The sequence below is a fragment of the Tuber melanosporum genome (genome assembly GCF_000151645.1).
Source record: "Tuber melanosporum whole genome shotgun sequence assembly, scaffold_12, strain Mel28".
Classification (NCBI taxonomy): domain Eukaryota; kingdom Fungi; phylum Ascomycota; class Pezizomycetes; order Pezizales; family Tuberaceae; genus Tuber; species Tuber melanosporum.
Genome location: NW_003298777.1, coordinates 1,180,282 through 1,194,985, shown reverse-complemented (window position 1 = coordinate 1,194,985; position 14,704 = coordinate 1,180,282). Strand labels below are relative to the sequence as shown.

Below are 14,704 nucleotides of genomic sequence, written 5' to 3'. Positions count from 1 at the left end.
TGATAAGCCCCCCCACCCAACAATAACTCAACTGTGCGGTCAAAATAACCTCTTCACCTTCACCTTCACCTGCGAAGCACTGCACCAGTTTGCAGTAAATACAGACGATAGAGACGATACATAGCTACCAAATTGTAAAATAAAAAACCCCAATCCACTTCGCCTTCTGCGTCATAATATCATAAACATCCACTACGCTCGCTAAACCCCCCCACCGCGCTAGCTCCTCTTCCTCACTCCTCTTCCTCCTCCTCCTTCCTCCTCTCCTCACGCCTTCCCACTCATCATCATCATCACCAAACATCCACAACACTTGATACTCTACCGCACGCGCATGCGGCGTGGGGGGATTGCCGACCGCTGCGGACGGTACGGTACGATATGTGATATCCGAATAGTTTATCTAGCAAGCCGTCCAAGTCTTCATCGAACAAGCAGGCATTGCTTTTTTTGGGGGGGGAGGGGGGCATTGTGATAAAGGTGTCGTCCCGTGCTCGTTCGTCCATCCATTCTTTTGGAACGAAAGTTAAGAATGTCCATCGAAACTTTGAGGGACCTTCTTTCCTTGTTTGTTTTTTTTCCTTTCTTTTTTTTCCAGCAATCAAGAGGAGTTACTCTGTATCATGTATAATATGTATCCCAATTACTGTGGTACTGCCCTGCCGTATATCATATCGTCTCTATCGCTCTTCTCTTCTCGGCACGCTTTTTTCTTTATCTTCATCTCTCTTCCATTGCATGCATCCATCGGAGACTTACGGTGCGGTAGGATAACCCACGCACCCGACGATATGATAACGTACCGCTGTCGAAGCGCACTTTTTCTGTTCGTGCATACCTGCCTGCATACATGCATACTCGTGCAAAAACGCCCACCCCACATATCGAGGATACGGTGCGAGATGATATGATATGATATGTATTTTACGCCGATACAAACAAGGGAATGAATAAAAGAACGAAACAAAACAAGGTAGACTAAAGTTAATAGCCTCAGCCCAACCCGGTCCAGCGCCCCACCATGCTTCTTAACCCAACCTAGCAAGCAGCCACAAGCAACACAGAAATAACCTACAGTACCGGTGTGGCCTTTTTTTATATAAAAATACAAGAAAAAGATGAACGGGCTCGTAATTTAATGTACATGGACAGATCAGATGTCATCAAGAGGAAATGGAAAAAATGGGAAGAGAAAGAAAAAAGTGACCATCCAGAAGAGGAGAAACGGGATGGAATTGAGACCGGAATGGAACGCACCCAATTGGGCAGTCAGAGAGAGAGAGAGAGAGAGACAGAGGTCAGCAAAAGGCAAGACAATGCAAATTATCACGAAGAAAAAGGAAAAGAGAAGAAATATATAGAAATTTCTTTCCCACCTCGCTGCCGCATATGATATCTTCCGAACTCCGATTCCGCTTCCCCCTCCCCCGCTCCGGCCACTGGCAGCCTCATTATCTGAATCCCTCTGGAGTATCAGGAGATTCAACCTCCGGGTCAGCTCGGCCCTCTGCAAAAACCCTCTCCACCACTGACTTCTCAAAGAGGTCAAGTATATACCGCCGAACGTGCTGCCGATATCGGAACGACTCAATAAGCGTCATCACTCGTCGGAAGAGATCTGGGGATTGGAATTGCATCACGTGACTAGCTTTGAGCCTATTATTACCTGCATTAGTTACCTCTCCTTTGCCTTTGTATGTATCACTGGTCACAAAAAAAAAAAAAACTTGTCCGGATCCCTACCGATTCAATTCCTTGGTGGAACCGCTCTCGAGGATATGGTTGTTTAGGTTCGCGATTGCCGTCAATATCTTTGCATCCACCGGGTCATCTCCGATCACCGAGGAAAGTGGTGATGGTCTATTTATCTGGTTCGTTTCGTCTCCTGTATGGTACCAGGGTGCTACCTGTGTGTAGGATAAAATGAAATGAAAGAAGTTAGTTATATTATATCACTACTCACTGACTCCTGTGTGCGTGTGGCGATACTATGGTAGTAGTTCGCTAAGGCTTTGGTTTCTGCAAATACGGAACTTACGGAAAGAAGACGTCCAAGCTTCAAAGGGATACAGAACCCTAGCGATTCTCCCATGGTGGACGTTGTGCCATCCCATCCGTACTCAAGAAGGATCTCTAGACCCTGCATAGTCCTGGATATCAAGCCAAGAACAAAAAACGCTGTACCCTTAAGCGTCAATACCTGGGATTCCTCCGCGATCTTGACAATAGACTCCACTATGTCGGCTTCTTCCAAGAATGGCGCCCCGAAAGGCATTGAACCAATATTTCCAACCGCCCAAAGGCATCCCTTGACTTTGGTAACGATCTCTGCATCCTCCTCCTCTTGACCATGCTCTCGGATATACCATGCAAAATCGTTAAAGTGGCCCTTTTCTCTTAGCAAGATGCATCCTTCGCTTGTCCTTGCCAACTCACGATAGAAATGTGGTGGCACTATCCCCATCATGTCTCGGTCAATCGTGTTGATATCGCCAGACCGTTTCTTCAGCGGCTCCTCATCAGCAAACGCCCTAGCCAGGGATGCCTCAACTGTTAGAACATATGAATCATTCCTGCCCTGTCGAGATGTCAACACTTGCATAGACTAAAATGCGGTTTTCAGCGTATCTCACGTGAAACCAATCGTCCATTTCCCGATTAATATAATCAAGCTCATTAAGGTAATGGTACCCAACAGACGTCGACAGGAATCGTAACAGCAGCGGGGCGCCAATCTCGCCAAGATGGTCCAGCGCAGGTCGACACTTCACCACATACTCTAGACTGTGTGTAATATTGCATGCTTCCTCGAGGATTTTCACCGCTGTTTCACAAACTTCCACGTCGGGATCATAGAGTTGAGTAATGAGAAGTCGTATGGCCCATTCGGCGGTCTCGTTTGTCTTGGAATCTATAGGAGTCTGTGAAGACTGCGCGGTTGAGATAAGACTGCGGAGGTGGCTGGTAGCAAATAATCGAACATTCTACGACTCTTTAGCAAGATCTCACTGAAAAGCACCGGTCGGGCAGAACCCACCTTAAGGTTCATTGTCAATGCTTTGGACAAAATGATGCGGGGATGCCCTTCCCTATCGTGTTCATGAGATCGCGATTCATAAATGAACAGCCGCTTAGATCTGGATCTTGAATAGACTTACAAAGTGAAATCCATGTTGGACACGAATAGCTCCAGAAGATCTGGCCTATCAAGAGAATCACTAATGTGATACAGCATGTTGAACATGCGCCAACGCTCCATCATTCTGTACATATGTCAGAACCTTGAACTCCAACAAGCCCAACTTTGAATACATACGCAAGGCCTTTCGGATCACTACTTAGCACGCCCAACATGGCAAAGTATCCACAACTGAGGGTACCGATCAATCTGGAGGTAGAAAATAGAGGCTCGGGCGATGTTATTCCGCTCATCTATCAAAAATGTTAACTTACATCCAAGACCCCTTCTAATAGACGAAAACTCACTCGGTCCAGTTGAGCCAGGCATTCAGCAATTTGTCGAAGTATTTTATTCTCACTCAGATATCGAACACCCTCGGGAGTTTGGAGGAGAGTGTGGAATAAAGCACATCCTGTCCTGACATATTTCTGGTTGGGCTTGGTGTTCTTAACGTCCGAAAATTTGTACTTAAAAGGCCGATAGAAGGACATCAATCTCTTCATAAATTTTGTCCCCTTTATCGCTTCATCAAGTCTTTTGGGATTAAGTAACGGGCCTTGAATCATCTCATTGAGAGCATCCCAATTCCACTTTGTATGGCTTTTTGCGTTCAAAACCCCACTATCCACTATCAGACCAGAAAAATGGCGATCATCGATCGCCATATATATCTTCAACTTTGCTTGCTCAACTTGTCTCTGCCCTCGCTTTTCATCGTCAACAGACACACGCTGTGGTGCTTGTGTAGCGGCTAGAGATCGGTGCAATGTCCGGTTGAGGCTATCTATCTGGTATACTGCAGCTGATGCGGCAAACCTCGTTGGAACACGGAAGTTTGCTGCTGATATGAAGAGCTCCGGGAGGAGCTGTAAGCGGGCGCTGTAAGTGCTCGGTAGTAGACGACTTGCGAGCTTGAGAATCTCTCCAAGCAAAAGTGTTGTTTTCCGTACAATAGCTGGATCACTATTATCTTCTACCAGCGCCATTAAAGACTGCGTGAACGGTTAGAAAGGGCTGCCATGACAGAAAGTTTTTGGTATACCCTCAACAAGTCAGCCTCAAAGAATACTGCCAGAAGCAAGGTCGTGAAATGCTCTACTAGATTTCCTTGGTATGCATCATCTGCTCTTGGCGGTTTCGGAGCATCAGATTCGGACTTGAGGTTTGTTACTCTCCCATAAGCTTTTTTTTTGGGGGGGGGGGAGAACTATCAGCAAGAGTACAAGAAATGTGACAGTTTGGGGGGCACAAAATGTACATACTTGTAAGCCTACGTCCAGCAAGAAAGCTAGACGACCAGGAAGGAGGTTTTATCCGAAATATATCGAAGAATAATTCCAATATAATATCCTAAAACTCGGTATTAAGCTAATGAGGAAAGGCCAACGGGGCTCTGTCTTGCTTACCCGAACACTTGAAGATGGTATAGATAAGGCCGAGACTAAAGATTTTGGGGTTCGGAGGTCATACATGGACAATACCAAAAGACCTATCGCGGCGATTAGAAAGAAAAACTGTGTACACCAAAAGTTCCCAAGAGATTGTTACCTGGCCACGATTTCAGCATGCAACTAATGACTTTTGCACTTGATCTCAGTCTTTCCTCTGGCGCAGGAGATTTTTCCGAGTATGAGTCTGTAAAAACAGAGAACACAATCTAGCGTCAACTAGTCAGTAAAACCAAGGGCCTAATTGAAGCAAAAAAAAAAGATCTTACCTCCAAGTCGTTGCCAGGTCGGATATATTTTCTGGTTGCTGGCAAATCTAATAAGTATAAGAACGCCAAAGAAATAGTATCAGATAATTCGTAAGGTCCTTCAGACAGGACCTGGGTCAGAACTCTGACGCCTCCTGCCGATACAACGAGTGACGGATTGAGAATCACTAAATTGTTAGCCCGAAAAAAAAAAAAAAGGAGTAATGTGGAGCAAAAACCAAACAGACAGGTTATACGAACAGATCTCTGCTAACGTCTCCATAGAGACACCTCGTAACCTATCATCAACCTGTTCCGCGCACGCAACAATCGCCCTGACGACCCCTCGTGATATCTCTTGTACGCCACCAGGAATCTCAATAAACGCACGTACAAACTTTAACGCCTGTTCACGTTCAACGTTGGCCCTGGACTCCTTAACCAAAGAACTGTTACAATTAGTTTAGAACACAAACAAAAAAGATGGACCGCAAGCAGATCTTACATGATGGTAATTTCGTCAGTGTATAAGGCTCTAATGGTCTTAAGAGACTGCAGGTCGGTCATTGCATATCTTGCAATACGATATCCAGCCGCCACAACTTCCTTGTTTTCATTGAGAAGCATATTTTGTACCCGGCTCCCAAAATTATTCCAAGCTAACTCATACTTCAGGTTAGGATGCCGTTTAAACAATGCCACCAAACTATTAGCCTTCTCAACGTAGTACTCTGGCCTCCGACCCACCTCCTCCAAATCTTTTAATAACTCAGTAAGTGATAGTGTTGGTGATTCGCTTCCAGGGTCCCATTCTGGGGCACCAGAGATAGCAAGTCCGTTGTTAGCAGCTGTCGGTCTTATCGGCTCTCCTTTGAACTTGTTTGCTGCTCTTGTTGCTCCTGTGACCTCCCTAGGCTTTGTGATGGCTTCGATACGGTTCATGAGCTGCGATATCTCTTGGTTCCTTGCATTGTACTCCTTCTCAGCTTGATTTCTCGCTTGCTTTGCTTCCTTGGGTTTCTTCGTATCTAACACCTGTAAAAGATTCTCGGCTCCTTCCTTATACTTGATCGCTTTGTTAAGTTGATCGGTGAGCTCTTCCACTAACCTTTCGGAAGACATTGGGCTTGGGGGGTTCGACATTTCCTCGACAAAAGCGTTCGGTGTCATGGCCACAATGGTATTCGTACTTCGTAAGCTTGCGCTAAAGCTCCCGGGGCCGTTCAGCGTAGAATTCACAATGGTAGTGCCACTGCCCCCCCCAAAGCTCGAGCCCGCACGGTTACCATTGGGCTGGCGTAAATGTAGTAGGCCATCTCGATCTCCTCCGCTTGCCCCACGAGCCCTAGGCCCTGGTGACGAGGCACCCGACACAGACTTTGGGGAAGTTGTCAAGGCGTTGGACATGGCGTGAACTCCCACGAGCCGGACCTATTTGGGACAACAGTCAGATCGAAAGTTGAGCATGGGGCGTTTATTTCTCTGCTGTTTAGAACGCAAAATAGAGATGATGTAGTAGGGAGATTTTCGGAGCTAGATGAGTGACCCAAGAAACGGGCGGTAAATTCGAATGAGGCTTCCTGTGGCGGGCAAAATCTATGCAGCAGGGGTACAGGCCCGCAACCAAGAAACCCGGCAGTAGAAAAGCTTGAAACGAAAAGGCGGGGTTGATTGTTGAGCGGGCAAGTTCTGATGGGGGGTTATCGCGGGGGGTTTGGATGTGGAGTGTTGAGTTGAGGGCTGTCTCAGCGCGCAACGAACCACGGTCGTCAGGGATCCCGCTGGTTATTTCGACCCTTCGACCACTCCTAATCATATCGCTGGTAACACAAAGGGTTTCCATTCAATTCACCCATTATCACCCGACTTCCATCAATTCTGGCCCATTCTTCAATATGGCACGCAACAGCTATCGCTACAATATTTGAGAGTCCCCCTAGGTGTGTATAAACATTTTCACCGTAATAGGCGTGTATCGTTATCGACAAATTCCGAGATATCACCTTCACCGGGAGCAACAGGATTCTAGCAATCCAAGAGATTGGCAGATATTATCCGATATACTCACACCAACATACCAGTACTCCACACTGATAGCGACAGACAAGTGCATACACACATCGGGCTAGACGCCCCTACAACAAAAGTTGTATTTGTATCGTACTGCAGGATATCTCGCGAGATTCCATCAGGACGGCCACCAGCAGAAACCAAGTCATTTTGCCATCGATGAGCGGCGATCCCCGTATTCTATACCTTTACGAATATAACAAGGGGGTGCACGCCAACACTACAGGCTGTATCAGTGTAAGATTCTAAGATGTCTTTCCTTATAATATTCTTACACATATAATATGCCCACAGAATACCTGGGGTGTGGACGGCTAACCCGGCCCAGACACTAGGTACAGTTGCAACTAAAAAGTTCTCTTCAGGCCCAGCAACAGTACCACATAAAAATTTAAAGTGATTAACACAATCCTATAGATAGCAACTCGATAGGTTGGGCAGTCAAGCATGCTCTGCGCCCTCTATTTCCCTCACCCTATGTTCTACTTCTGCACTCAACACCATTGACATCTGGTGAAAACTCCTCACCCTTTATAATCCTCCTCACCCTGTGCCTAAGGACTTTCCTCCTTGCCTAGGCTATGGACCCCACTGCTACATCCCGCACTGGTACTGTGGTTACCCATCAAAGTATCCCCTTCCATCCTCCCTTCCGTTTGTCTTCAACAGCCCTAATTCTCCCTATTCAGGCCCACTTGGCCACTCTCATTTCAACTACCAGGAGACTCCTGGAATGGCCTCCCAAACACCTTCCTTCCCTCTTTCACAAAGATCTCACCAACCTTTTCACTGGGAAATACTACCTCCTTCCCCTCATATGATCCCTTATGTATAGCCTGTTCTCCCTCTCCAGTACCATCACTGAACTTGCCATGCAAGTTTATTAGCTCTACTCCCATGGTGCCAACACAGTTTCCCCTCTTAGTAGACTGAGTGATGCTACTAATATTTCAGCGAGCTCTGTAGCCTGTTAAGCGGAGACAACTTGATAGACTTCAAGATTGTCTAGGCCAATTGAGATTCATTTTTGTAGACGGAGATTGTCTAGGAAGGCTCAGACTTGGCTCGTTTCATTTATGACTACTAGGAGTGAAGTAGAATAGGTAAAGTAGGGTAGAATCGTAAAAACAATATTATATTGTTAAGGTCTCTTCTCCATTACTTGATGATGTTTAAAGCTTGGAAGGCACTTCGATATTTATATTCCGTATTTTAGCGTTCTCGGACTACATCTATTTATCATACAACTATGTACTTCTTCAATCGTTATTTACGACATCGAGTTTTCTTCTAAGGTGCGAACATCTGTAGACCCTGAAAACCATCACACCCTCTTCGGTAATTATGATATTTCTTCTTAAGAAGTGTGCTGTTCCCAATAGTAATATCCCGATTAGCAGAGACTTTAGACTTATAGCCTAGTTCTTAAGTCGAACTGAATTGGCTCCAATTGTCTTCGCCATTGATAAAATGATCAGTTTTATCCACAGCTATATCTGCAAAGATGGTCGTCATTACAACCATCATAGGTCATCTGACTCTGATCCTTTGTAACTCCATACCCAACAGATAGATTTTCTTTGAATGACTTCCTATTAACTCGCAGGAAGCTATTCCACAAGATTGGTAATTAATCCCTCGGTTGGCAACCCTTGGTTGCTCTCTGGGTAGTAGGTTTCAGTAACCATTATAGTATTGAGAATCATCCCATAGCTATAACGTGTTCCGAAACCCAGTTGCAATACTCCATGAAGTTCATTGGCTTCTTTGATAGTGTCTTTTGAAGTTCTAGACTCTTCTGGTGGATGTAAATGTATTGGTCTCTAGTAGAGATCCTTTACCATTTGATACCATCTCTTTGTGCGAAATCGTCCCGTTACTTATGGCCCAAGCCAAAGGTGTCATATCTTTGAAGCCAAGTAACTCTCTGAGTAGTTGACAGAATTACTCCGTTCCACTTCTCAGGCCTAGCCGAAGGTCCCCTCTCATATATCCTGTGAACAGGATCCGGTCGGATGGACAGCGACGAGGTATATGGTGTTATTCTAACACCTTCAATTCTGTGGTAATATAATCACAGGACGCAACTGAGATTAATATATATAATGACGTGCAGGCCCCGTAAGGGAGCCGGAGGGGGGTGTTGGAGACCAGAGATTCCGATTCCAAGTGGGGTTACCCTACTTAGGGTGGTTCCTAGGTATCGGGTTCTGGTATTCCTAACATTCTGGGTACTCAGTTGAATACGACCATGATATCTCCAGCTATAATACCATAGCAAGTAGGTATAATGGGAATCCTGCTGTCTTTTATGGCTAAGTATTCCAGGACCTAGGAAGCTCAGTAATGGAGAGATGGGAAATATCCTAACTCCTCTAAGTTCCTTCCCGGCATCCCCAATTCTAATAGGCCTACTTCTCAGCCCCAGAAGTCCTCTTACTCAGTGATCCTAAGTGGCCAGTCTGGCGATGCATTTGAAAAGCCTAAGCCAGTCTGGCTTGGATTATATTCAGCCACCAAAGCCCACAGGTGCCCAGGTGATGGCCCAGTTGAGGGCCTTAGCAGGTAAGGATCAGGCCTGCAGATGCTCAAGCAAAGCCATCAAATGTCTAAAAAAAACCTTCAAATACTCAGGCAAAGCCTTCAAGTGCCTAAATAAATATTAAGAGTACTAGCATCTGATATCTCAGAACCACCCTAAGTAGGATAATCCCATTCAGAATTAGAATCTCTGATCTTTAACACCACCCTCTAGTCCCCTTATGGGACCTACATGTTATTATACATATTAATCATAGTTGGCTCCGGTGATTATAATGCCACCGAATTGAAGGTGTCAGAATAACGCCATATACATTGCTACTGTCTGTCCAACTAGATCCTGTTTGCAGGATATATATAAGGGGACCTTTTCCAAGGTCTAAAAAGTGGAGCAGAGTAAATTGGTCAACTACCCAGACAGTTACTAGACTTCAAAGATGGAACACATTTGGGTTATGCTATAAGTAACGGAACATTTTTGTACAAAGATATAGTAGTGAATATTAGAGAATTTTTATGAAAACTCAATATATTCATATTTACCCCACAATAGTTAGAAGAGTTTAGAACTCATAGGAAACACTATCAAAAAAGCCAATGTGCTTTGTAGAGTATTACAACTAGGTTAAGGAATAGATCATGGTTGTTGAAATTATTACCAATACTATATGATGATCAAAGACCAGTTACCTACAGCTATTCGCCATAAGTGTTGTTGGAAACCTTAGTCAGCATTCTCGTCAGAAATACCAGATTGCAACCAGTAATTGTGACCATTCAACACAACACCTCTACTAAAATTTCCCTTCCTCAATTCCACTATGGTTTACTACTCTGGATATACAAAACCTGCTTCAAGAAATAAGCTCCCTCCAAAGACCTCTAGGTGAGAAATGATCAATATTGAAAAAGGCATAATTATTACCTTGGCTGGCCCTGGACAATAATTAAAAGCTTCCTAGCTCAAGCATGCACATGGCAATCTCGGGATACTATTTCTCACCCTGGCCACACTTGCCTTCTTAGCCAGCAATAGTCTCACACTATTGTTCAAGCAGCTATGTTAAATCAAAAAATGATAAGTTTGAACTTCCAGGATATATTCACACTTGACATATCACTTTCTACAAATAACAAAATAAAATTCAGAGTTTCATACTATACTGATTGCCTGTACCACTATTAGTACTTCAAGACTGGTTGATAGTATATGATTCCAGTTAATTAACTTGTAATAGTGAATAGAGTTCTCAGAAAAGCCAATATCAAAAAATGGCTAGCTAAATCAATACCCAAACTCTAACCTGAGTATGTTGGTAAGAGATATAAATGAGCAACTGCCTATAAGAATTGTGTTAGGCAGAGGAAACCAGCATAGATTCAGAATTGCTTAGGCCAACCAAGATTTATTTTTGTAGACAGAGATTATCTGGAGAGACTTAAAATATACTTGTTTTGTTTATGACTACTAAGAGTAAAGTAAAGTAGAACAGAATTGTAATAACAATATTATATTGTTAAAATCTCTTCTCTGATGCTTGATGATTTCTAAAAGCTTGGAAGGCACTTCAATATTTATATTGCATGTCTGAGTATTTATGGACTACATTTATCTATTATACAAACAATATACCTCTCTAGTTACAACTTGTAATGTCAGGTATTTTTTAAAGGTGTAAACACCTGGAGACCATAAAAATTACCACACACTCTTCAGTAATTACTATTTTGTTAATTTAGAAACAATGGTATTCCTAATAGTAATTATCCGATCATCAGACTCTTTAGACTTATGGCCTAGTTCTCAAGTGAAACTGAGTTAGCCCTAATTGTCTCTCTTATCAATGAAAAGAACAGTTGTATCTGTAGATTGTATCTGCAGAGGTAGTCGTAAATTCAATCTTCCTAGGTCGTCGACTTTAAACCTCTATAACTTCGGATCCAACTAACAGATATCTTCCAAATAACTTTCTATTAATTTATAGGTAGTCATTTTACTGGAATAGTAGATAATCCCTTAGTTAGAAACTCTAAGAAGTCATATATGCAACCTTCTTAGATTACCGACTTGGAAACTCAATATCTCCTGATCTAACTGACAGATTTCTATCCAGTGACTTTCCCATGTAGAGGAGAAGCACTTCTATAGAATAGAATCTTAATCCTTTGGTCAGAGGTTCTTGGTCGACATACAGCGAGCCTTGCAGTTGCAAGTAGTATTGGTAAAAAAATAACTTAATACCAGAAATAACTATAATGACAACAGAAGTTGAACACATAACCTCTTGAGAGAAATTACATGATATTCCAATTGAGCTAAAGATATGGCATTATAGTCAGATAACATAACCGAGATAGATATGTATAATTATGTGTGGGTTCTCTAAGGGGACTAAAGGAGGATATTGGAGACTAGAAATTCCAATTCCAAGTAGGGTTACCCTACTTAGGGCAGTTACTAGGTATCGGATCCAGGTACTCCTAACAGATAGGACAGCTGAGTATTTTAAAAGTGTTATTCAGAGTGATAAATGCAGTATGGAGAAATTCAAGGATCCAAGACAATAATGGGTATTCAGAGAACTTGGAGAGAGGTGGCTGGCTGAGTGTATTCATCCAAAAGAGAAGGATAAGGGAATTTTACTCATAGTTTGGAAGTGCTTTTAGGGTAAGAGTAAAAGTCCTTTGGTTCCTATTACTTAGAATATCAACAAGACCAAGTATGTTAGACTTTTAAGAAGACATCTTTTTCCTGTTATTCATTAAATAGTTTGTTTAGATATACAACTTGAAGAGATTCTTTTTAGTAGAATAATGCTCCAGTTCACAAGGCATATAGAATTATGGATTAGCTAGAGAGAAATTGGAATAAGGTTGAGGAGTACCCCCCATATTCCCCAGATTTGAATCCTATTGAGCATGCATAGATTCAGCTTAATAAGTGATTACACTAGCAGTATCTAAGGATAGGAGATATTTCTGAAGGAAAAGAAGCTGTAATGAAGAGACTGGTATATGTATTATCACTGATTTGTGAGATAATTCCAGAGTTTCTTGAGAAGTTGTGAAAATCAATACTGGATGGGATAATTATAGTTTTGGAGGCAAGGAGAGGCTATACAAAGTACTAACTAGTATTATTACTATTTCTATTATATAATTTATTATGGGAAATTGTGGTTGACCAGTTAGTTGATAGTGCACTTTGGTTGATTGTTGACTTACTCATGTGTACGATTACTGGTGGCAACCCCTCTACCAGTAGTACTGTACTCTACCACAGCTCTTAGGTAGAGACAACTAGTTTAGACTCCGAATTGTTTAGGTCAACCAAGATTCATTTCTATAAATGGAGATTGTCTATGAAGGCTTGAAATATACTCGTTTCTTTTAGGACTACTAAGAGTAAAACAAAGTAGGTAAAGTAAAATAGAATTGTAAGAACAATATTATATTGTTAAGGTCTCTTGACCATTACTTGATGATGTCTAAAAGCTTGAGAGGTACTTCAATATTTATATTCTGCATCTGAGTATTTGTGGACTACATATATCTATTATACAAACAATGTACCTCTTTAGTTATAACTTGCAATATTGGATATTCTTCCAAGGTGTGAACATCTAAAGACTCTGAAAACTACCACACCCTCTGTGGTAACTACCATTTTACTAATTAGGAAGTATACTGTTCCAAATTGTAATTATCCAATCTTTAGATTTATTAGACTTATAGCCTAGTTTTTAAGTTGAACTGAGTTGGTCTCAATTGTCTCTCTTATTAATAAAATGATCAGTTTAATATGTGAGTTGTATTAGTAAAGATTATTATAATTTCAACCTTCCTAGTTTGTCTGGCTTTAAATCTCCATAACTCTGAATCTGTTAGGCGGAGACAACCTGATAGATTTCAGAATTGCTGAAGCCAATTAAGATTTGTTTCTGTAGACAGAGATTGTCTAGGAAGGCTCAGATTACACTCATTTCATTTATAACTACTAAGAGTGAAGTAAAGTAGAATAAAATCGTAAGAACAATATTATATTGTTAAGGTCTCTTCTCTATTACTTGATAATATCTAAAGCTTGGAAGAGGCTTTGATATTTATATTTTACATTTGAGTGTTCGTGGATTACTTCTATCTATTACATAAATATGTACCTCTCTGATTATAGCTCACAACATTGGGTATTCTTCAAAGGTGTGAACATCTAGAGACCCTGAAAATCACTAGTACACCGTCCTCAGTAATTACAATATTGCCAACTAGGAACTATACAGTCCCCAATAGTAATTATCCGATCCTCTGAGTCTTTAGACTTATGGCCCAATTCTTAAGCCAAACTCAGTTGGCCCCAATTGTCTTTGTCATTAATGAAATAATTAGTTTCCTCGGTACATTGTATCTGCAGAGGTAGTTGTAATTGTAACCTTTCTAGATTACCAAACTTTAACTCCCTGTAACTCCATATTTAACTGACAATTATCCTCTGCATAATTGCTTACTAATTCGCAGAAAGTTATTCTACTGGATGGATAGATAATCCTTTGGTTGGCAACTGTTTGTTACTCTAGGTAACAGGATTTCAATCGCTGTTCTAGTATTGGAAGTCCTTACCAGAAATATAATCTATTCCTAGACCTAGTTGTAATATCCCGTGATATCTAATAGCTCCTACAGTAGTCTTCCTCAGAGTTCTAGACTCTTCTAGTTATTATAGTTTTAGTATAAATGTATTGGTTTCTCCTTGAGATCATTTAAAATTCGTTACTCTATCTTTGCGTAAAAATGTCCTGTTACTTGCAGCCTATACTGAAGATAATACATCTTTGAAGCCTAGTAACTCTCTGAGTAGTTGACGGATCTACTCCGTTTCACTCCCCAGACCTTGTCAATGGTCCTCTCTTATATATCCTGTGAACAGGATCCGGTTAGATGGATGACAGTGATATATACAGTGTTATTCTAATACTTTCAATTCTGTAGCCATATAGTCACGGGATGCAACTTAAAATAGATATGTATGATGACGTACAGACTTTGTAAGGGGGCTAGAGGGTAGTGTTAGAGACCAGAGATTCAATTCTGAGTGGGGTTATCCTGCTTAGGGTGGTTCCTCGGTATCGGATCCTGGTATTTCTAACTGGATCCAACCCGTAGATATCTTCTGAATGACTTTCAATTAATCTGTAGATAGCCATTATACTGAATTGGCA

At 42.0% G+C, this 14,704-nt stretch overlaps 1 protein-coding gene; it reads right to left on the bottom strand.

The window, feature by feature from the left end:
• Window positions 1-574: 574 nt before the first annotated feature.
• Window positions 575-6,580, bottom strand: GSTUM_00004507001 (uncharacterized protein). XM_002835933.2 has 15 exons: window positions 5,383-6,580; window positions 5,139-5,326; window positions 4,899-5,065; window positions 4,730-4,838; window positions 4,588-4,670; window positions 4,444-4,531; window positions 4,224-4,363; window positions 3,487-4,173; window positions 3,317-3,432; window positions 3,159-3,263; window positions 3,038-3,089; window positions 2,634-2,984; window positions 2,030-2,578; window positions 1,744-1,907; window positions 575-1,656 (listed from the first exon to the last, which is right to left on the bottom strand). The coding sequence occupies exons 1-15, from the start codon at window positions 6,282-6,284 to the stop codon at window positions 1,452-1,454; spliced, it is 3,906 nt and encodes a 1,301-aa protein (XP_002835979.1). The 5' UTR covers window positions 6,285-6,580; the 3' UTR covers window positions 575-1,451.
• Window positions 6,581-14,704: the final 8,124 nt, after the last annotated feature.